We start from the raw sequence: 23,382 nt of genomic DNA on the forward strand, positions 1-23,382 counted from the left end.
AAAGTTTAAGATAACCAATATGTATTATTGTGAATTTTACTGTAGTAATACATGTCACATATCGTCTTCTTGCCACTTGTCATCCCTTACATTATCTTTGAAAAAAAACAGACAGCGATATATCTTACTAATATTATAAATGCGAATGTTCAGATGGATGGATGGATGGAGGTTTGTTTGAAGGTATCTCCAGATCGGCTCAACTGATGTCGATGAAATTTGGCGTAGTTGTAGATCATAGTCTGGAAGAACACACAGGCTACTTATTAAGTTTTTTTTAAATTCCGCGCGGACGGAATCGCGGGCCACAGCTAATGAGTATATTTACAGTTGAATTTTAAACCACAGTTAAACCGTTCATCACATTGAGGAAGTAAAAACGCCTATATTAATAGTGCTATTTATGGATATTGACTATGTTTATAATAGCTCAATCATCCGCAAACATACAGAGGTCATTGGGATATTAAGAAGTCAGTAGACAGAAGCAGTGGTGCGCGATGGTGACCTAGAAAAAAGTTAGAGTTGTGCCTGTGCGTGCTTGGTACTTGACTTCCTCAACTACCCGCGAAAATTCCATCGAGTTCTTGCTATGAAATTCGAAATGGATTTAGGGAGCGTTTAAAGATCACTCTAGACACCTTAGAAATTAGTAAAGAAAGAAGAAAAGCTAAATACAAAATAAGCTAAATACAGAATAGCGAAACGTCGGCCATAATTTTATAATTTCTTCATATTTTTGAAATATTTGATTTTGCACCAGCATTGCAACGTGTGATTTCTAGTAATTAACATCTCGGTGCTTGTAACTTTCCTTATGAATTTTGAGTTGACCGGCTTGTGTTACGTAAACGACATGCATCAATAGATTAGTCGTACTATGTATGCATAAATATAAAAAGTAAGTTAGAATTCATTACGCCTAGTTTTTTTTCTAAGTAGAACACCGAATTTATAATAAAAATTGTCCTACATTTTTGTTATTTATACACATTACATTATTAACCAATTAATGTATCAGGTTTACAAACTCCTTTTGAAATATTGCATATGTCTTTGACATAACGACAATAGTATTTGCTGCTTGCTTTCTTGCAGGCGCCTTTAATATCTCTACACAAAGTACCTTCTATACTCCTATAATTCAATATATAAATTAAAAAATGCTTTAATTCCACGATTATAGACAAGATATCTGACCAGGTGGGCATAATTCAAACTAAATTAAGATAGTTCACAAGCGCCTTCCTCTCAATGTCAAAAAAGTGTCTCGACATCCTTATCATACTGTAGCTATCATGTTATTATTTTTCTTTAGCTATTTTCTATGTCCATGTAAGTTTTACATATTTTTTTATATAACCAACCGATAGCAGCGTCTCTTTCACAGAGGCTTGAAAACCTGGTTTCACTATACGTTTCGTTTATTAATAAACTAGCTGTCGCCCACAACACCGTCAGCGCGGAATTAAAAAAAAAATTAGTAGCCCTCCAGACTATTTTTTATATCCACGCCTAATTTCATCCAGATCCACTGAGACTTTTTGGAGATACCTTCAAACAAACGTCCAACCATCCATCTAAACATTCGCATTTAATACTCGTATAATATTACTAAGATAGTAAGATTGTGGCTACGTATATATTATATTAGTATTAATACTCTTATATCTAATATATAGTTAGCATTATTTTATTACCAATTGTCAATGAAATAAAATAACCGACATCTATGAGTAAGAAGCGTCATTATAAGACCAAGAAGAAGAATAAAGCTATTCGTCACTAGACGGCGCACTTTTGTCACAGAAACCTAATTTAAAAATATAACTAAAAACGTGGTTATAATCATCACTTTCAATGCGTTGGGATTATCTAGTAGACAGAAGATATTCTTATCTTTAGATTTGAAGGTCAACTACTAAAGGAAACGATTAAAATAAGAATAAAACTTTAGACCTATTTATTATGAAAAAGTAAAAATATATTAATTAAATATTATTGTGTAAAACGTCTATATGTTATTTAACAAAAAAAAAACATTAAAATCTTTTGTATAGTAAAACTCCATTGTGATTTTATTATTACTGTAAAACAAATGTAGTTTTAATATTTGATGGTAAGGCAAGAACCACTAACCTTAGTTATGGTTTGTTTTGTGATTATATGTGTAAACGTAATCTAATTTACTAATTTTCATTACCTGTTTTATGTTAATGAGTAAAAGATCAATAATAATCATTGAAACAAAAACAAGTGTGATATTTACAAAGTAAATATTGTCGGTAGCGAAGTTTTTACTAATGCAAAGTTTTTATTAGAATAACAAAAACATATACTTCTGCAACGGTCGCACTATTTAGAAGTCAACGACTCTAGTTCCACTCACCGTTTTTGTTAAAATCAAATTATTTATAAATATTGCACAAATTTATATTTAAAAAAAACATATTCTCTATTATTGATATTTTTGCAAACTTATTACTGCGGTGAAGTGATACAAGTAAGAATTTCAAAGAAAAAGGTGAATTGTAATACACCACAATCAGAGACATATCGTTCCTTTAGGTCGCTAGGCAAAGATTTATACGCTAGGTAGGTATGACTTCAATTGTTACGTAATTTTATTATGTTTATATAATTTGCTAATCATGGTTAAGCGACAATAAAAAAATTTATTTATAATTTAACCTTGTCGATGAAATACTAATCTACATGCCTGTCTGCGAAGTAAACGCACAGGTCAAAACACAATGATCAAGAAAAGGAAAAAAACCGCACGACGTCGGGGGCATTGGCCGTTTTTAGTTTTAGCAAGACAACCAACTCACAACTACATGCGTATGCGTCTCGAACACTAGAATGATCGACATTAACAAAGTTAAAACAATTAACGACATTAAATGTACAAAGCCTAAGAGCTAGTTTACTTTGCCAATGTTGTTATTACAAGTCGTTGAGATCATTATTCAATGTTGAGTACCTGTAGCTCTTCATAGGTATGTAAATTATATTAACGTCCGTACAGAATTAAACGAACACACGTTTGAAGTATATTTTGAGAATTAATTAAAAAAAATCCAGTCCTTTAAAATGAAATTATATTTGTGTTGATCTACAATATTTCTATGATGAAAGATGAAGGACATGAAACGTGATAGCGGAACTTGAAAGTTAATAATTCATCTACGACATTAAATATTGTACTGTACATGTGTATTTGTTATAACTTCACAACCAATAAGGCAAACTAATAGAAGTATATCTACCCTATGAGAACAACAAAACTAGATAGTCACTATTTGCAAATCACTGCGACTAGCACTTGTGAAGCAAACCATTTTTGCTAGTGAAATGGAGCCCCAAAAATAGTAAGCCAATCTCTCGTTTCAGTTTCACAAGAAACGAATGGAGTCTTTTGGTATATGTTGCTTGCTGAGTATATATGAATCAAGGAATATTAAACAACCTAATAAGGGAAGAATGATTGATCAGAGAAATAATAAATATGTAATACGAAACGAGAATCTCGGAAGCACAATAAAAAACAAATCATTAATAGCTCAAATTAGTAATAAGTACCAACAAAACATGTTTATAGCTTATATAAACAAAATAACCGGAAAAGTTGTTAAAATCCTTGATGTAATACGCTGTAATCTGAATTCGACAATTCTTGTTTTGTTGTTTGTCAATAACGAAAACAAAAACAAGTTATTACATTAATTTGATTGCGATACACATCCGTTTTGATTATCGATTAAAACAGCTACATGTAAACTTCGAGCGATAAATAAAATAACTTCGACAGCAATGAAAACATAAATTTTAGTAAACATCACCTCATTACCCGATTTCAATTCGTTTAACGCTAAAACAGTGATAACATTAGGAGATAAAAGAGTTAAACGAACAAGAATAACCTAAATAAGCATTCAAGTTGCTCGTATCGACCACCTGCTTCGGAATCGTTCCCAAGTTCCCAACGTCAAACTTGTTCCGTCCGCGCCGCGCCGGTCAAATTGAACGACGACGGCCGGACTACCAACACAAAGATAACACCGTTCGAATTACAGGCGTGTCGGCTCGATGTTGTGTTTATTTACGTCCATCGTATTGTTTGTATACAGCCCGGCACGACTGCGCATCTGACTACGTCATACCCCTCCCCTCGGTGCCCCCGCACAGCCCCGCAATTCCTACGGTGGGGTCGGCTTGGCTTGGCTCGCTCGCCTCGCTCATTCATTCGACATTCGCAAACGTTGTTGCGTGCCGTCATATCCGTGAAGCAGATTATTTATTTGTCAATAAACTACTCGACACATTCAACGCTATGTTGAAAGAGAGCACTAGGTACGGCAACCGTAATACTGTTCAGGAAGAAGGTCGTCCATTAGCTTCGACCAGATTACCGGCTATAGAAGAATTGACACTTGGCCTCAAACAAAAACTCCACCTGCAAGCTCGAGCTCGTGCTGCACCCTACTACATTAGAAAGCAAGAACCTGTCGATCTCGTAGAAAGGTTATTGGAGCAACGTGCCCTTGTTGCCGAGGCTGTCCGTAGATTACAAGAAAAAAAACAATCGTGTCATGAAATATCCGTAGATTCTTAATTATTCACATTGAAATAAACATTTTAGTTGTGAAAGTGTGGAACGTGTTGTGAAATCGCTTGTGTAAAAAAAAGTGTCGGGTTACAATGGTGCTATATGCGGAGAGCATGCGAGAGAGAGATGGCCGGCTATGACGTGTCACGCACGATACGAATCACGAGAACGAACCAAAATGGCCGCCGGTACTCTACAATCATAATATTTATTCTTCGTTTTATAGTGACCTTAACTGTTCAAAGTTCTGAATGACGTAACAATTGTTTAGTATTGTTATGCCTTCTGTATAACGAATTTAATTAATTTATCATTTTAAGTGACCTATTGTTGTACGGAGACGTTTCCATCATTAATTAATTATATTAATTTTAATGTAAAGTATTTGTGAGCTTTAACTATAATTTAATGTCTCTGAACGTAAAACTGTTCAATAAAAAGTCATTGTTACTGTATTAAGCATAATGTACCTATTTAATTAAGAAATTAATATACTCAATACTTCGCAAATACTATACGTAATAAAACAGTTTATTCCTCAATGTCAATCGTTACATATTTCTATGATGTCGTTCTTACTTTGCAAAGATGAAATAATTAGTTAACTGTTTTTGTGAAGTGATTGTAGACATAACAGTAATGAACTGCTTTTAGTACAGTTACTTCCTCGCATGTTGAGTATGTATAGTATAGGGAAAATTGTATCGCACAAATGCGATATAGAAGAGGTTATGACACACGTTCGAAATGTGAACGTCAAATACCTACTCGTTTTACTTAGGCAATTTTATTATAATAGGAAATATTAAAATTAATTAAATACCTATCTATCTCTGTAGTACATTAAAAAATTATGTACAACATTATCAATTTAGGTATAAAATCAATGTAATATGACATGTGTGCATGTTTTAGTGCATTTTTGTGATTTCTAGATAGTTTAATTTATCGTCGATCTTGTGATTTAGATATAAATTAAGAGTTATCTAATAAATGGAATGAATTTCAAAGAATTGCAACTTGTTTAAATTAAACATTGATTCCTATTTTCAAATTCCTATCATGGACTATTATGTAAAATATAAACCATGTGTCCTATTTACCTGTACTAAAGCTGCTAAGTGAAAGCTTAAATGCCACTTGTACAGTTAAAACAAAAACATGAGAAGATATGTTTTACCTGATCACAACTATATTTCATAAAAAGACAATTGAATGTCTTAAAAAATTAATTAAATCTACTTATAGCATTGGTCTAGAGGACCATGCAAGAAAATTCTACATTTAACCAGAAATATGTATCCGAAATTTTGTGTTACTTGATTTGTGAAGATGTAATATGAATGAATGTTTGTCATTTTTATTATGATTCAAATTTAAATGAATTTTCCTTCTTAGTAGCTCTTAAAACTACAAGTCCTGCATTTTAATAGCTTACTAGGAAAGTGTATACAAAAGTACTCACAAGTTTAAAACAGAGTCCTCTGGCGGCTAATAGCGGTTTAATTTGACAGCCCAATGGCAACTTTCTGAAAATTATTTCAAAATATGCAATTACTTTACGGAATTTTACAATATTTGATAATTTCATTAATCTTTACATCATAAACTGTTTTGTAATACATGTTTTAATTTTTTCAATGCATAATAAATTTATGCAACGTCCTCTAGCGGCAAGTAGTGGGACTTAAACAATTCAATGTAAAAAAAAAACAATAGAAAAAACATGCTAATGTATTTATCTACTCTACAGAGTACTTTGTATTTCAAAAATCCAATATAAACACATATGAAATATAAGAGACAGTTAAATTCTTGTTTTTTTTGTATCGTAGTTGTTGTACATTTCAAACAAACTTTAATTTTTGACAGAAATTAATGTTTCGGTCTATTTAATTTAGAAACACAAAATTTTTTCATTGACATATCTGTCATAACATGACGTGTGGTATTTATCTTGTGATCTTGTCAATTTTCTTTAATCATCAAATATCAATGTCCTTTTATAAATCATAACATTAAAAAATTTGAAGCTAAAGAATTTTAAAATGCTAGGATAAAACTATGATATACTTCTAGTTTTAATTAACCCGAATTTGAAGACTAATGGTTTTCATCATGACACTCAAAACATAACAAACATTAAAAGCTACAGCTATCGTTTATTTTAAGTAATATCACAATGGACTAGTGCAAGTGACAACTGCAGCATACATACAAACAGAGCAATATCCATACATAAATAAATAGTCTATAGCTGCTAACAAAGCTCAATTGATACTGACGTGTAGCAAAGACACACTTATACATTGTTCGGTATAGTTTTATCGCGTAGATAACGTGTAATACAAGTGTGCAGTGTATCTGTATTTCAGTGTAATTACAGACACGATGACGACTGCATGGTCTATGGGTCCAGGCACTTATGAAGTGCCTCTATCTTTGTTTGCTAAAAACCGCGAAAGACTAGCGGAAAAACTTAAAAATGGTCAAATAGTTGTTCTACAAGGAGGTGATAGTATAAATCATTACGACACAGATGTGGAATATGTTTTTAGACAGGTATGTAAATTAATTATTTTATAACATTTGTTAAAAATTTAATCTTACTTTGTTGATGCTATAGTGAAAATTTATCTGGTGGTCAAGTAAAGCTAAAGTACAATAGTTCATTAGTCAATGTCAAGTTTTTAATTTCTAGTTTTTGCCAATAACTTTTTCCGTGTGGTTAAGTGCAAAGAAACACTTAGTAATCAGCCAATGTTCTTCCAGACTGTGGTCTACATCTGTGCCAGATTTCATTGACATACATAAAGCTGTTTTTGAGACAGTAAAGAACATAAATCCGACAGACAAATTGTCATATTTATAGTATTAGTATGATTTTATAACTTTAATTGATAGTTTGTTTTCCTTTAAACTTGTAAAAATTAAAATTAATTATGAAACATTAATAAAAATTATAAAATTATATTCTTTTTATCTATTTTTAAATCTATAAATGGTTGTTATAGTACCACAATATAATATTAAATTTACCAACCAAGCATGTGGGTCAAGTCTTTCTATTTGCATACATTTATGCATTCACTTATATATTAAATTTACCTGTTAATTCAATACTTGTTTTGAGTCATAGTTTTCACAGATGTCTTCATAATACTAAATACCAATAGGCAAAAATATTATCATTAATCCAATGAGTAGGTACTTTCAAAAAATAGCAAACTCAAAGAAACATTTTACTTTAAAATCTCGATGTAGCTTTTATAATGAGTTAATATATTTCAGGAATCATATTTCACTTGGATATGTGGTGTTCGAGAGCCAGGCTGTTACTTTGCTTTAGATGTTAGCACTAAAAAGGGTCACCTATTTGTACCGAGGTTACCAGATGAGTACGAAGTCTGGATGGGGAAGCTTCTCACATGTCAACAGTTCAAGGAAATATATGGAGTTGAAGAAGTTCATTACGTTGATGAGGTAAATAACTATGGGTATGCTATACACAACTTGGAACACATCGAATGGATAAGAGATTATAATCCTCTGAGAAGAATATATATCTACAAATGAAACTAGCATATGAACAAATCTTTAACTTAAGTTTTTAGCTATATCTTATAAAAGTTATATGCAATAAAAAAAAAGTGTACCATCTATAAAAAAAAAAATTTGCCTGTATGAATTAGGATTTTGTGTGCATTTTTAATAATATTGAATTTTTACATTACAGCTTCAAGAAATATTAAAACAATTGAACCCAGAAGTGCTTTTGACACTCGTAAGTATGTTTGTCATAAAGTATTTTTATTTTATTATATACTAGCTTTTACCCGCGACTCCGTCCGCGCGGAATAAAAAAAATAGAAAACGGGATAAAAATTATCCTATGTCCTTTTCCTGGTTCTAAGCTACCTGCCCACCAATTTTCAGCCAAATCGATTCAGCCGTTCTTGAGTTATAAATAGTGTAACTAACGCGACTTTCTTTTATATATATAGATTGTATTATTATTTCGTATTTATAATATTATTAAGATATCGATGGGTACCGGGAATAAAGCCGCAATCGTAAAAATGAAATTGTTCAGGAAAAAATATTTAATGAAATTATGGAATAACTATATAACCACTGAATATCTTAAAATAAATTATATGTCACCTTGTTCGTTATTTTTTGCCTAAAGTACTGTTGCAGTTACAAGATTGTATATTTTATCCAAATAGGAAAAAATCGGTAAAGATCATATTGCTACTATTTATGTCGAAAGGTTGTTCCCATAATAGTCACTTACAGCTTTGTTCCACGAAAAAAAAAATGATAGTTGATACAGTAATAATATGTTACAGCTTTTTTCAGTGTATTATAGGATACACGATGGATACAGTAACCATAGTTTGTGTTCTTATTCCTTGAACTTGATGAGCGTTTTGTGGACGGTATTCATATTTTACTGTATATTCATCACTGTATTTTTTTTTTAAATCTTTTATCTTTGCGTGAATATCTTATTTTTATTGACAGTGCTTTTATTATTATTTTTTTTTTACTAGAAATATAAGAATGGATCATTTAAAGTGGTAGAAATAAAGAGCATTATGTTATTATTAAACAATCATTTATTGAATCAAAGTAGCATAATTAAAATGACAAATCCAGATTGTCTGCTCTAGAATACGTAGAAACAACGTGTCCATTTCCTGCTCGCTCAAACCTGGCCCTTCCTCCCCTTGTGCTCTGTACTCTCCTCCTTACTCTGCTTGGTAATGCACGTGTTTCTAGTTCTAAATATTCATCTTCAAAACTATATTTAAATTTCAATTTACCCGGCTCGGTATGACACGCGTTGACTTCCATAATGTTAGACCACATCACTTTATTACCGTTTGAGTCATGCATCCAGTTTTGCCCTTCAATTAGCAATTTAATGTTTAAAAAATCGGACTAGTTCATCTCAACGACATTATACTTTTCACCCGTAACTTTCGCATTCATGGCTATTCCGTACATTTGTTCTGGTGAGTATATAAATTTATTTTTCTTTAACTCTCGCTCTCGAAAAATCGGTGAGTGATATTCATTTGAAATTTTGTAGCCGCATACAAATATAACGCAAAAATGAAGCGATTTTTATTTTGACCACGACATCCGTCTGAATACAGTGATATTTTATTAATCGATCTGATATATTCACTCTCCAGAAACTTGAATATGCAACTACCAATCTCAATAGCACCTCGTTTAGCTATTGCGTGATGCCACATAAAGCAGTAGCCTAGTTTTCGACTTGCATCAAACACTGTTAAGTTGTATACTGGGTATTTACGCTTATAGTAAAATACTCCAACTTCTGATTTGGGGATGTAGAGAACTTTCTCTAAATCGAAAATTGCAATGGTTTCTGAATCGCTTGCTTTTTCTTTTTCAGTTTCTTTTATATTACGTACTGTTTCTTTATTTTTAATGTGCATATCATAGTTAACTTTGCCTTGCTTTTTTTGTATCGTCATCAGCTCGTACATAACGTGTACACGTTGCACATTGATCTTTCTTAGGCTTAAAGAAAGAATAATTAAACTGCGTATTAAATATCTTTCTGTACTGCCGTGCAGACGCCATTTTAACATCTTGATAATTGTCTTGTTCTGAAAACCATTGCTTATACAGTCTATACATTTTCGAAATATTGAGATCGTCAGATAGGTATAGTTTTTGAGAGTCCTTTCTGACGTAATGAGCTTCCACTGTCGGGAATAGTTTTATATGTTGCACGACACTCTCTTCAGTTGACGAGCCCGTTTTGTGAGGTCTATTATTATGACATCCACGCAAATCAGCTAGGCTCTCATCATACTTCACTTTTTCTAAAGCAGTAAATACCATAGTATCAGAGATTTGCAAAGTGTTTAAAAAGAAATTCTTGCATACTAGTTCTTTTACACCATCAATCAGAAAATAATATTTCAGTGTTTGGGTGCGGTTACATTTTCTATTAATCGTGGTTCGCTTAATATCTTGAGCTTGGATATTCCTTAAAAGAAATTGCCACTGAAGTTCCTGATTTACGTACATGTCATTTGTAAAATATCAGAAAACAAAAATTTTGACACAGGTACATTAATTCGAATCATGAACAGATGACTATAAAATTGTAAAATAATTATTGTAGATGTATTATCTTCAGTAATACAAATAAAATAACTATAGTTTGGTAGTCTTGTGCGTGATTTAATATTTGCTGCCATTGAGTAACGACTCAACGATAGTTTAGTAGGTACAGCAATGTTTAGTGCGAATCTGTTAACATCAAAGTAGGTACAGTAATGTATAGTGCGTTTAATGTTTATATGTTTTATTCCCTGGAAGAAAGCCGTAATTACAATTGCTGGTCTAAAATTGAAACAAAAATTTCACTTTCAACATAACCGTATTGTTCCAGTAATATTTTTCTAAACGTTTACCAGGAACAAACAATTAATGTACAAAGTGAGTTTTCTATTTTTGTCATTTTTCATCAGAATTAAGTAAAAAAAATATATAAGGTGTATTTAGGTCCGTAGATACCGAATCTGACTTAACCCGAAGACTGTCGCAATATCCATTGCGACATTATTCCAACTACCCATCGATATAATGTATGTAATTCTAGATATATTTGTTCTAGTGCTGACCTTATTACTTTACTTACTATTACTATACTACTACAAACCACTTTAATATTCCTAGCCGCAAGGCATTTGGTGACTATTTTTACATACATATAAAAATCTGGCTGACTTAAGTCCTTGTTGTTTTTTTGTTTGTTCAGGTATTTTCACACAATGAAATTTCTAAAAATTGTGCTTTTTCTTCTTTTAAATGATAATACTATTTAGAATTTAAAAATAAATTTTATCCAAAAATTATTTAAAAGATAGACAATTTGTTGTTAAATTAATAATACTTTTAATATTGTTTTCAGAGTGGACCCAACACTGATAGTGGACTTACAGCTAAAGAAGCAGTTTTTGAAGGAATTGATGAGTAAGTCTTATAGAGAACCCTTAGAAATTTCAATGTCTTTGTACATGTATTACTACAGTGGAAACTCATTATTAAAACATACTTCAAGCACTCTTATAAATAAAGTATTGAACACAAGGTTGCATGTTATAAATATGTTATTTTGATCTTGAGATTAACATCGGTGATGTATTAACTTGCAGATTCAAAGTTGATAACGAGATATTGTTTCCCATTATCGCAGAGTTGTAAGTAAACATATACTTTTTTTAATTACCTACATTTATAAAAGACTAGCTTTTACCCGCGACTCCGTCCGCGCGGAATAAAAAATAGAAAACAGGGTAAAAATTATCCTATATCCTTTTCCTGGTTCTAAGCTACCTGCCCACCAATTTTCAGTTAAATTGATTCAGCCGATCTTGAGTTATAAATAGTGTAACTAACACTACTTTCTTTTATATATATAGGTATATAGATGATGTGACTACATCTTATTGTATTGTTATATAAGTGAGAGGGCATAAGAAAGGGATAGAGGGACTATAGTTTCTCAATTTTATGTCTGGATAAGGAATTATTCTGGAAAATTCGGATCCGTGGCAAAGATTCATTATAATTATTTTTATAATTATGTATTTTTTTTCAATAGTATGATAAGTTTACGATATCTTTTATAGCAACTGATGTATGATAAAATAAGATAATTTCGCTTGTTATTGACTTTCTTGAACATAATAAATTACACATACAAAATATATTGTCTTATATCAGTTAATATTTTCTATATTATGATACACTAGCTGTCGCTCTCGATTCCGTCCGCGCGGATTTAAAAAAAAAGCTTAATTAGTAGATATATTCATCCATCCATACATCTAAAATTTCGCATTTATAATATTAGTAAGATAGAAAATGTTGTATTTGTTTATCAATTCAGCTTGAATTCATTAAAAGTTTTGTTGGTATAACTAGTTTAGATCTGTTATATTAATTAAATAACTAATAAAAATCTTGGGATTAATTAAATCCTTTTCACACTATTGTAAATATTACAGACGCGTCATAAAAACGCCCGAAGAGATAGAAGTTATGCGCTATATTTGTAAAACTTCTTCCGACGCACATAAAAAGGTAAGAAACATCGTATTCATTTGTCCAAGGATTATTTTCTAAATTTTTTTAGCAGACTTTAACAATAATAGTCGAAAGCTAGGATTCGAATTCATGACAGCTAGATCGATAATTTAATCATTATTATTAGTTCGAGTTTCTAACATCGCAGATGACAGCGCCAAAATGGTGTAAATCAAATAGGCACAAAATACTACGGTCTATAGCCTGTCCAGTGGGAATATATACGTTGTGGTGCTCAGGTGATGCTTTACGCGAAGCCGGGACGTATGGAGTATCAGTGCGAGTCTGTGTTCCTCGACCATTGCTATCGTATCGGTGGTTGTCGCCACGTCTCTTACACCTGCATCTGCGGCTCCGGCGACAACGCGGCCGTGTTGCACTACGGACATGCAGCAGCGCCCAACTGCAAGATGCTGCAAGACGGTGATATGTGGTCAGTTATCTAACACTGGGAATTTTATTGCCTTCCCTTAAAGCAGGGATCCCCAAACTATTTTGAACAAATGAACCGTTTCCACAGACCCCGATAGCCAAATTATCTAGTTTTAAGATCAATTATTATTATTAATTCTGACTTAGGTTAATAGAAGAAGGCAGAGTGAGAGTAAGTAATACTTTAAGTTCGATATCGACCCTTTTGGAAATCCCTGCCTTAAATGATAGAGAAGAGGATATTTCCCCCCTTCCTTTTAAATAACAAGGTGGGAAAGGGAAGAGGACTAAATAATTTGACATTCGGCATACACAGTCGACTGTCTCGGAATGATTTCCACTTGACGCCTGTCTTTTGTGTGATTGTGGGTACTGCTCCGGTCAAGTTGACCATATGTGCAACATCTAATGCTGCTGTGGAATCTGCCACAGTTTAAAATAATGTGGCAGTTAGAATTTATAAAGTACTAGCTGTCGCCCGCAATTCCGTTGCGCGGAATTAGAAAAAAAAGAATTAGTAGCCTATATTTTCTTCCAGACTATGTTCTACATCTATGCCAAGTTTCATCAAGATCCGTTGACCTGTTCCGGAGATACCTAAAACAAACATCCATCCATCTAAACTTTCGCATTTATAATATTAGTAAGATTGTTGTTGTAGTTTGTTCGACATGGGCGGCAACTACGCGGGCTATGCGGCCGACATCACATGCTCGTTCCCCGCCAATGGCAAGTTCACTGAAGATCAGAAGCTCATCTACGAGGCCGTGTTGGCCGCCAGAGATGCTGTCTTCAGGTCAAATATCATTATTTATTTCTTTTCCAGATAATTTTTTTACGGTAGAGGGCGCCAAACGAGCAATAGACCCTTGTCCATAGATTTTTAAATGTTTGCAGATGCCTTACTTACCTTAAATAGACAGAAGAGGAATGCACAGAAATATATTTTCCCTTCCTGTACATTCCCTACTCTGCATTGACTACTTCATCGCATAGTTTCCTTATTGAAAAATTATCTGCAGAATAATTTAATGCATTTAATTTTAGAGAGGCGAGACCTGGTGTAAAATGGCCCGACATGCACTTGGTAGCGAACAGAGCTATGTTGGAACATCTCAAGCAGGGGGGTCTGCTTAAAGGTGACGTCGAACGAATGATGATCGCGGTATGTTTATAACACACTAGCAGTTGCCCGCGACTTCAATGCAGATAAAAAAAAAATCTAGTCATAAATATAGCCTATGTCACTCGGGAATAGTGTAGCTTCCAAATAGTGAAAGAATTATTCAATTCCGTTCAGTAGTTTTCAAGCCTATTCAATGCTAAGTAACAAATCTTTCGACAACATCATCTCACAGTCAAAATGGCAATCAAAATGGACGTCTTGTTGACAAGTTTTTCACACACAAACACAATTTTGTGACAATTTACAATATGCCTAGTTGGATAAACTGACAATATTCACAATTTATCTGTGACATGTAGGCTGGTGTGAATGGAGTTCTTCAGCCTCACGGGTTGGGTCATCTACTGGGTCTGGACGTGCATGACGTAGGTGGATACCTGTCTGGTTGTCCCGAGCGTCCCGCTGGACCCCTCGCCAGGCTCCGCACAGCGCGAGTCTTGTTATCAGGCATGGTGCTCACTGTGGAACCCGGCTGCTATTTCATACCAAAAGTAAGTTTATAGTGTGTTAAGAAAAAAAAAGACAAATTACTGTGTTTCTGAAAACCAATGAATTTCAGTACAATCAAGTATAAAAGTGTTATTTTTTAAAAATGAAACTTATTTTTTTTAATGAGATATTTTAAACATGTAAACAGTATTTCTTTAATATGCATAACTTAAGTACGACAACTCACGGCTCTATTTTTATTATAATAATTGTTGTCGGCGCGATTGTACAAAACTATAAAATATGGAAACTATAAAATATGGATTTAATGTGACATACATTTACTTTTGCAATATCAATAGAGATTATGGCACCCCCATTCCAGAGTTATTATATTTTTGGTCAGACTTTAAATTTTATTACAGTTATTGGACAAAGCTCAGAATGATCCCGCTCAAGGGAGATTCTTCAACTGGGATGTGGTGAACAGGTTCCGAGGCTTTGGGGGTGTTCGTATTGAAGATGATGTTCTGATCACAGAGAATGGAATCGAAGACCTCACCAGCGTTCCCAGAACGTGAGTATTTTAACAATTACTAATAAAGATATTTATTTCTCCAAAAAATATTAAATACTAGCTTTTACCCGCGACTCTGTCCGCGCGGAATAAAAAAATAGAAAACGGGGTAAAAATTATCCTATGTCCTTTTCCTGGTTCTAAGCTACCTGCCCACCAATTTTCAGTCAAATCGATTCAGCCGTTCTTGAGTTATAAATAGTGTAACTAACACAACTTTCTTTTATATATATAGATATAGATTTACGTACAATTTTTAATTAATAGAGTAATTAATGTACACCATTTTTAAAAAAGTACTTAATATTAAAAATACATAGTCTGTATTTTTTTCAGAGTTTCTGAAATCGAAGAATTCATGGCTGATGGTGCCAACTTTAAATAAGTGAAACATTTTTGTATTAAATGTCAATCATTATAAATATTATCTGTGTCATTATCATGGCGTAATGTTTTTTTTTATAATTTTTATGTATTGTTATTTGAAAAAATAAATGAAATACATACACCAAATCATTTTTATTGTTATTCTATATCGTTCATTTTATCACACTCACTTAAAAAAATAAATAACATAAACATAATGATCATTTTAAAAATTATTTGTAACGTAAATAATCTTTAATAATTTGTGGTATCTTTAAAGTGTTTAGAACTTCAAGATAACGTTGACTTGATAATTTGTTACCCAATTGATTTCTTAGAGACTCTCTAATCTTTATTCTGGATAAATGCTTCAAAGGTAGTACAGTACATGACAATGTTTCAGCCGTAGTTTTGTCCAAATCAACACCTATTAACACTAGTAAGTACTCTTGCACCTGAAAAACAAAAATTTTTTTACATAAGGTGGCAAGTGGTCACTTAAATTCGTCAAAATAGCGAAGTGACCGTTGCACATACACATCTACATTTACAGATGTGTTGCCTTGCTTTAGTTGACAGTGGAGGGCACATAATTAAGATGTTTTCTATTCCAATGCATCCCCTTCTCTGTTACCTTCCAGAAACAGGTGGGAAAAGAAGAGGACAAAAATTAAAAGAAGTTATTCCAAGTGTGTGCCAGAGTTAACATATGACACTGAAATAAACTATCTTACTTAGTACTAATTTTATAAATGAGAAAGTTTGGATGGATAAAATGATAAATAGATGTTTGTTATCACATAAGTGCTGAACAGATAGATAGGTTACATTCTGGTACAGCACTTATCAGATTTAAAAATTCCCCATGGATGCAGTCGCAGGCAACAGCTAGTAATTCAATATACTTTTCATAAACTAAAATTTGAAATAATTTTACAAAAAAAGCAAAAGGAAAATATATTCTTTACATATTCTGTTAAATAAGTTGTTTTTTTTTATCAACATAGATATTTTTTCTAGTAAGCACAAAATGTGTTAATTCTAAGACATAATGGCTTGTACAAACAAACTGAAGGAATTAAACATTTTACCTGTAATGGTATTCTTGGTAGTATGTTATTTTGATAGGCAAATTTTAGGAGAAAATCAGGATCACAGGCCAAACTATACGGCAACATTACTGGTATTGTACTAGGATTTGAAGTGAGCGATGCTATGAATGCATCAGGAATACACAATTCCTTGCTTGATGGTAATTTAGTAGTACAATAATCCACATTGCATCCATGACAACAGAGTATATTGAATACCTGCAGACAAACAAATTTATTGACATGTAAACTTGTAGTCAATATTCTTAATGAGTATGTTGTATGACCCTCCATATCCAGTTAATCAGTTATGCTATTAAAAAATACAATATATTCAATTAAATAAAAAAGATTTAGCCATTCATCACACTTAATCTGATGATGGCACCAGATTAAGCATATCTGATTGTAGGCCATCTTTATTTAGTTGATAATAAATTCTCTTAAACAACTAAATTATCAACCAGCAAGCAAAATGAGAGTACAGTTACACTCAAAAGGCATATTATTCATTCTGAAACAAAAAATTTGGAAAAAAAAACAACTCACCTCTGTAAAACAGCTTGAATGTGTTGTATAATGTAAGTAAACAAGTGGCGGGCATTCATTTATATTTATTGAATTGACTGAAACCCCATTGGCGAGAAATATGTAGAAGTATTCTTCAAACCTTTTTGGTGACATTTGAAAAATATATTCACATATATTTAAGTATGAATTCAGAGGAGCGCTGGTGAGGTAGGTTGGCCTTATATTACCTATCTTCTCTAGCACCACATGAAAGGGCTCCACTAAATCATAGAATTTTGGTCCCAAGTCATATGATAGCAAACTTTCAAGAATATCAACTTTCAAGTAATGTGGCTTACATGCGTAAAGTATAATATCATTATTAATTTTTTCTCTATCAGTTGCAAACAGAAGCTTTTTGAATATAGAACTGTGCCCGCTTTTTAATGCAATGTTTAAGGCCATATCATTATCAACATCTTTAACATGTATGTCTGCTCCTACTTCTATTAAATATGAAACTACATCATCACAAACACCTATAACAGCCAGCATCAATGGACTATCCCCATTGATTGATACTTGATTTATATTATTTACATATGGCAACAATGCTTTCACTGACTCTAAGCAACCTTTGTAGCAAGCAAAATGAAATGCTGTAAAGTCAGATTCATCCCGGATTTCAGGATCAGCTCCTGCACATAACAATATTTTCACAGCTTCAGGTTGTTTAGCTAATACAGCACCATGTAAAGCTGTGTGCCCATCAAAGTCCTGCACATCTAGCATAGCACCATACTCTATGAGTAACTGCACTAAATCTAAATTGCCTTGGCAACTTGCAATATGCAATGGTGTTACATTTTCATATGTTCCATAGTTTGCTATATCTGGTGCATGATCTAGGAGTGCCGTAATTGTTCTTATGGAAGCACCATTACTGCAAGCAACTTGAAGTGCTGTACAGCCTTCATGGTCTTCAGCTAAGTGCCGACAATCAGGATGATTTAAGATAACCAAGAGACTCTCGTAGCTGTCTGCAGCGGCAGCCTCGTGCAAACATGTCCAACCTCTATTATCAACGCAGTTAGGGTTGATTTTTTTAATCAGTCTTTTGACTTTCTCCACATCATTGCTTCTTGCTGCTAAATTCAGCGCATTTGAAGTTGTAGGATTAAGAGAACTGAAATCCATTTTCATTTACATTCCATTACAAATGAGAACACAATTTTCTATATATTTCCCAATTGGAAAAGACAGTTTCGAAATTTCAGTTACCATTATTCCCCTTTTATTATTGACTATTCTTCTGCTTAATATTTTAGTAGGATAGCACAGGATTTTAAACAAAACTTGTTGGAGTGGATGAAGATAAATTTCGTTACTTTATTTGTTTTTTATTAATACATAAATTTATTTACAAGATATTGATTCCTTTATTTACCACTGACAATCTTGTAAAAATTGACTTGACATCGTGACAGCAATTTACTATTTGACAGATGACTGACAGCGGATAGACTTACTTGATGCAAAGTGCAAAGAAACGATTAATTGAACGATTTCAAATAGTGAATGTAACACATTTGCTTGATTTTAGCCAATATTTTAACTTAACTTCTATTTCATACGAATCAGGAACAGAAAATTAGTAAAACCTTCATGTTTATGCCATTTTATATGCCTTTGAATAAAAAATACGTGACATAACAGCTATAGTCAAACAAGGATACAATGAACCGGTGTGAGGCGCTGCTATCGCTTTGGTTCTGACCGAATATACAAACATAAAACCTACTATTTCCAGCATACCAAAATGGTATATTTCGAGTTTTAAAAATATATTATTAATCTAGTTAGGTATAGAAAATAACATAAAAGAAAAAATGTCACGACAGCTACAGAACGAAAAGGATTTCCCGACACTTTTATTGTTGTCGGTCTATATATTCAAAAGGTTCTCCCTATAACAAAGCTCCCAAATAACAACTAGAATAATTTAAAAAATCAAGTTTATTGAAAATAAATGCATAATATACAATAAAGTATCTCAAAGTTTATAACAAAACCCGGAATGTCCATGAAGTCCAAAATATTAATTCTTTACTATTTATAAGTATAAGTATGAAACAAATATGATTACGGGAAGATTTTATTGGTTTCAACTTTAGAAAATAAAATTTATTTACTTAAAAAAATTATACTGTTATCAAAGATGTTCAAATAGAACCTTTTGATCCTCATAAAATTTAAGAAAAGTACAACATCCACTTCATCATACTATCACTTAGTATGATGAAGTGGATTGGGTTTTTTCTTCATGGATCCCAATCTGTGTATGCTTGCCATCCCCATAAAATTGTCTTTTTTTGACTTGGTATCCTCCAAAACTAAAACAAAATTCTTCATTGACAGTGTTATTAATTTAAACAAAAACTCATGATTATGGGTTACTCACGTTCTGCTTATATGTTTCTTTAAGGTATTTAATGTTTGACGCATGCAAGTTGCAAATATGTTAAAAAAAATATGTTAATTACTATTAACGTTGTCACAATACGTTTTAATAACATACATAATTTGGAAAGACAACAAAAAGTTTTTAAACATTTAAAAGGCGAAATCGAGCTAATTACGTTCTATAAAACATCTGGCCATAAAACTTCTTCATAAAATATGATAAATATTACATATAGAAATAGAAAACAGACAGAGAATTGTAGTGAAAATATTGATTAACGGAAATAATCACATTTGAAAATCGTCTTGTTAGCTTTTAATTAGCGCATCCACAAGTTCGTGGATTTGACAATCCCATAAAGACATTGTCAGTTTCATTCATTATTTGTAATTAATAGCGGGAATTTGATTGGCGCGATGGTGGCGGCGCGCGACAGGGAGTTGGCGCGCGGCGAGTGCGGGGAGCGCGGGGAGCGCGGGGAGCGCGCGGGGTACGGCCGCACGCGCAGCTCCTCCGCGCTACGGAACGAGCCGCGAGACGCGCGCCGCCGGAACAGTGACGTCACTGATGTTTCTTGCAACAAACATCTGTAAACACAATCAAAGAAATGATAACTTCATTAAGTGTCTACAAAATTAATTGGTCTTAACTGTTAGGGTTATTGAATTATATAATTTTAGAGTCAAAAGATATCTAAAATATTAGAAGCGACAAAATACTTCTCAAGTTCCGTGAGCTGTTGTTTTGGCGTAGAAGAAGCGACGGGCCGGGATCGGCCGAGCTTCGCGCGCGTTGACTGTAGCATGTCTTTAGTGACGAGGGGCTGACTCTCTTTAGGGATCGGCTTACACTTCACCGGGTTATCCTGTGCCAAATAATTATGATTATCAATAAAAAGTTGTTATAAGGGATTATATTGAATGTCTAAGGATTACGGTAAGTGACTTATTACCACCAAGTAATTATTAACCTTGGCTTTCCGGAGCTTGACATTGGCAATATCCTCCGGTGTGATGGTGAGGCGTGGCGCGGCGATCCTGGGCGGCGCAGAGCCACAGCGCGGGAGTGTGTTGGAGCGCACCGGCAGCTTGGTCACTGTGGCGGGGGGCGGCGGAGGAGGTGGCGGGGGCGGCGGCGGCGGAGCACCCTTCACTGGAACTGTTTGCTTTGCTTCTTGCTGCTTGCTGTAAATAATGACATTACCACTGAAAATAATGTGTTCAGAAATAACGCCTATTTTCTGCTTTTAGACACTGCGGATTAAATCAATTAGCCCTTATAAATAGATTTGAAAAACACAAAAAGAAGCGCAGCACCTATTATTTACGGTAACCGACTGTAAGCGATATTTAAGCGATAACTGGCAAGTGTATTTTACTTGTTACCTTAGCTTATTCTCCAATTCATCGATTTTGATGGTCATCTTCTTCACTCTCTCGTGAAGCTCCTCGTTCTCTAGAGACAGCCGTGACTGTTTCGTATTCAGTTCTTCAACAAACTTTCTTAACTCTTTAACTTCTTCCACCACAAAACTGCCTCCACAGTCCCTGCTGCAAGGTCTAGGCTCTTGAAGCATCTCGGAGTAAAGACCAGTTATGGATTGGTAGCCCTGAAAAGTTTTACCGGTGGCCGGTGAAATCACATTATCCTTGAGATCGATTCGAAATTGTTTTTATTATTTTGTATGGGACTGATCGATCTTTAGTCGTGGGTTACTGCGATCAAAATCCCCATTTCAAACATATTGCTATCTCTGTTTTGTCAAAGATAATGATGACGAATATTGATTTCGGCTAATACGAAGTAAATAATTTTCTTAGTAGACCTAAGAAACCTATAGAAAGACATAAATACGAGTATCTGACATCTTTACTAAGAGTATAGTAAGACCACCTCAGATTGATACTAGCTTTGTTTACATTACATAGTATTATCAGAATACCACCTTTTTATTATAAAACAAATTATTTTTAAATCACTTGTTATTAATGTCCATTATATTTTCATAATCAATTGGAATAAAAGACTTTATTGTTCTTGTCACATAAGTGGTATATGCGAACTAAAAATTAAAAAACCTAGGGAATAGAGAATAAAGTGGATACTAGCAAACATTAATCTCATCACCTTACCTTCCGTCCAAGCCATGTACAAATATCCAAAATACGCCATGACTTCGCGCGGTTCACTCGTCGATTTCCTTTATCTCTGCGCGGTGTCTCGCCTGTGAAAACGAACCAATTCACCTCATTTAGCATCCCTGGCTCCAAATTACATTCTATTTCCACATCCAACACAACATTCCCATTTTTAGCACACATTTTACTTTATGTTTTCAAACACGAGCAACAACATTCTCGTTTAAACTTGATTCGCATTGTGGACGTTAGGTTTTGAAAGCGAATGATGTCATTTCTCTAAATTTATCTCCACACGACTGTCGTGTTATGAAATTACCGCACGTATGATGTATCACTTAAAATGATCTTTTAACCTTTTAATATTTTTTTTTATGTGTTAAATAAAGAAAACAAATGAAGTTGTAATCACAACATTAATTTTACCGTTAATGTTTTAATTTCAACTTTATAACCAGATAATTGTGTCTACTTTAGTACTTCTCATTTTAGTCTACATTCTACTGTATATTTTTTTTATCCGTATGTAATTCCGCTATTAAAGGTATCTGATTGGATTTATGTTTGCAATTTTAAATATTTCACAACAGGAACTGATAGTTTAAAATCACTTTCGATGGTGCGGTCGTGAGTTCGATTCCAGTTTTTACCTATTAAGAATAATCTTTCTATGTTATGGCCATGGATTTGATGCATTATTTTTTTGCAAAAGATAATTTGATAAAGCTTAAATCTAATATTGGACCTGCTAAACCTAAATGACTTATTTCCAATTTGTCGAATGAACGACAGTTCGTTTTTTTCAAAAAAATAAATATTTAATTATTTATTATATAAATTAAGACTTATGTTGAGACACATTACTTACAATTACTGATATTCTTTCTTGCTCTGTGCAATGCGTCTCTAAGTAAACTTGTCTCAGATTTCAATCTTCTTTTGCGTATCTTATACGAGCTGTTGCTGTTTACAGATTTAAACGATGCTTCTGAATCCGACGACAATCTGCTCGATGAGTCTGATGATTTAAATGACTTATTTTCCGTCAAATAATCCGTCACATAGCTTGTATTTTGTTTTGAACATTTTATTTTCTTCGAGGGTCGAACATCCTCGTTGTCTTCGAATGATTTTTTTCTGTAACGTCTGCTTACTAAATTCGAGTCCGTTTTCTCATTGCAAATCGAATCTTCGTAATTAAATTCTTTACCAATGGACAAGTTTACATCCACAACACTACAATTGATTTGAGATACTAAAGGATCAGTTTGAGTAGAGGAATCAACTCTACTTTGATCTGTCATCATAATACTTACAAAAGGAAGAGAAATATTGCTCTCGCTATCTTTATGAACATCTAAATTAGGCTCCCATGAGACATTAAGTAAATCATCTCTGGAACATTTCCGTACAGCTTCAATTGTATCATTCATCAATG

General features: G+C 33.2%; 3 protein-coding genes across 3 annotated transcripts; 1 reads left to right on the forward strand and 2 right to left on the reverse strand.

Annotated features, from left to right (window-relative positions):
• The first annotated feature begins 6,726 nt into the window (after positions 1–6,726).
• LOC106710724 (xaa-Pro dipeptidase) lies at positions 6,727–15,782 on the forward strand. Its single transcript, XM_045680856.1, has 12 exons — positions 6,727–7,171; positions 7,901–8,092; positions 8,346–8,393; positions 11,574–11,635; positions 11,818–11,862; positions 12,673–12,748; positions 12,991–13,184; positions 13,845–13,979; positions 14,231–14,348; positions 14,669–14,860; positions 15,224–15,375; positions 15,712–15,782. The coding sequence occupies exons 1-12, from the start codon at positions 7,001–7,003 to the stop codon at positions 15,758–15,760; spliced, it is 1,434 nt and encodes a 477-aa protein (XP_045536812.1). The 5' UTR covers positions 6,727–7,000; the 3' UTR covers positions 15,761–15,782.
• A 132-nt stretch (positions 15,783–15,914) lies between these two features.
• On the reverse strand, positions 15,915–18,823 carry LOC106710716 (ankyrin repeat and SOCS box protein 3). The gene is made up of 4 exons (XM_045681091.1): positions 17,382–18,823; positions 16,833–17,051; positions 15,986–16,196; positions 15,915–15,931 (listed from the first exon to the last, which is right to left on the reverse strand). Exons 1-4 carry the CDS (start codon positions 18,543–18,545, stop codon positions 15,915–15,917), a joined length of 1,611 nt encoding a protein of 536 aa, XP_045537047.1. The 5' UTR covers positions 18,546–18,823.
• A 995-nt stretch (positions 18,824–19,818) lies between these two features.
• Positions 19,819–22,260, reverse strand: LOC106711034 (shootin-1). Its single transcript, XM_014503254.2, has 5 exons — positions 21,939–22,260; positions 21,192–21,415; positions 20,777–20,990; positions 20,526–20,671; positions 19,819–20,393 (listed from the first exon to the last, which is right to left on the reverse strand). Exons 1-5 carry the CDS (start codon positions 22,125–22,127, stop codon positions 20,180–20,182), a joined length of 987 nt encoding a protein of 328 aa, XP_014358740.2. The 5' UTR covers positions 22,128–22,260; the 3' UTR covers positions 19,819–20,179.
• Between the last annotated feature and the right edge of the window lie 1,122 nt (positions 22,261–23,382).

The sequence above is a fragment of the Papilio machaon genome, chromosome 14 (assembly GCF_912999745.1).
Source record: "Papilio machaon chromosome 14, ilPapMach1.1, whole genome shotgun sequence".
NCBI classification, from domain to species: domain Eukaryota; kingdom Metazoa; phylum Arthropoda; class Insecta; order Lepidoptera; family Papilionidae; genus Papilio; species Papilio machaon.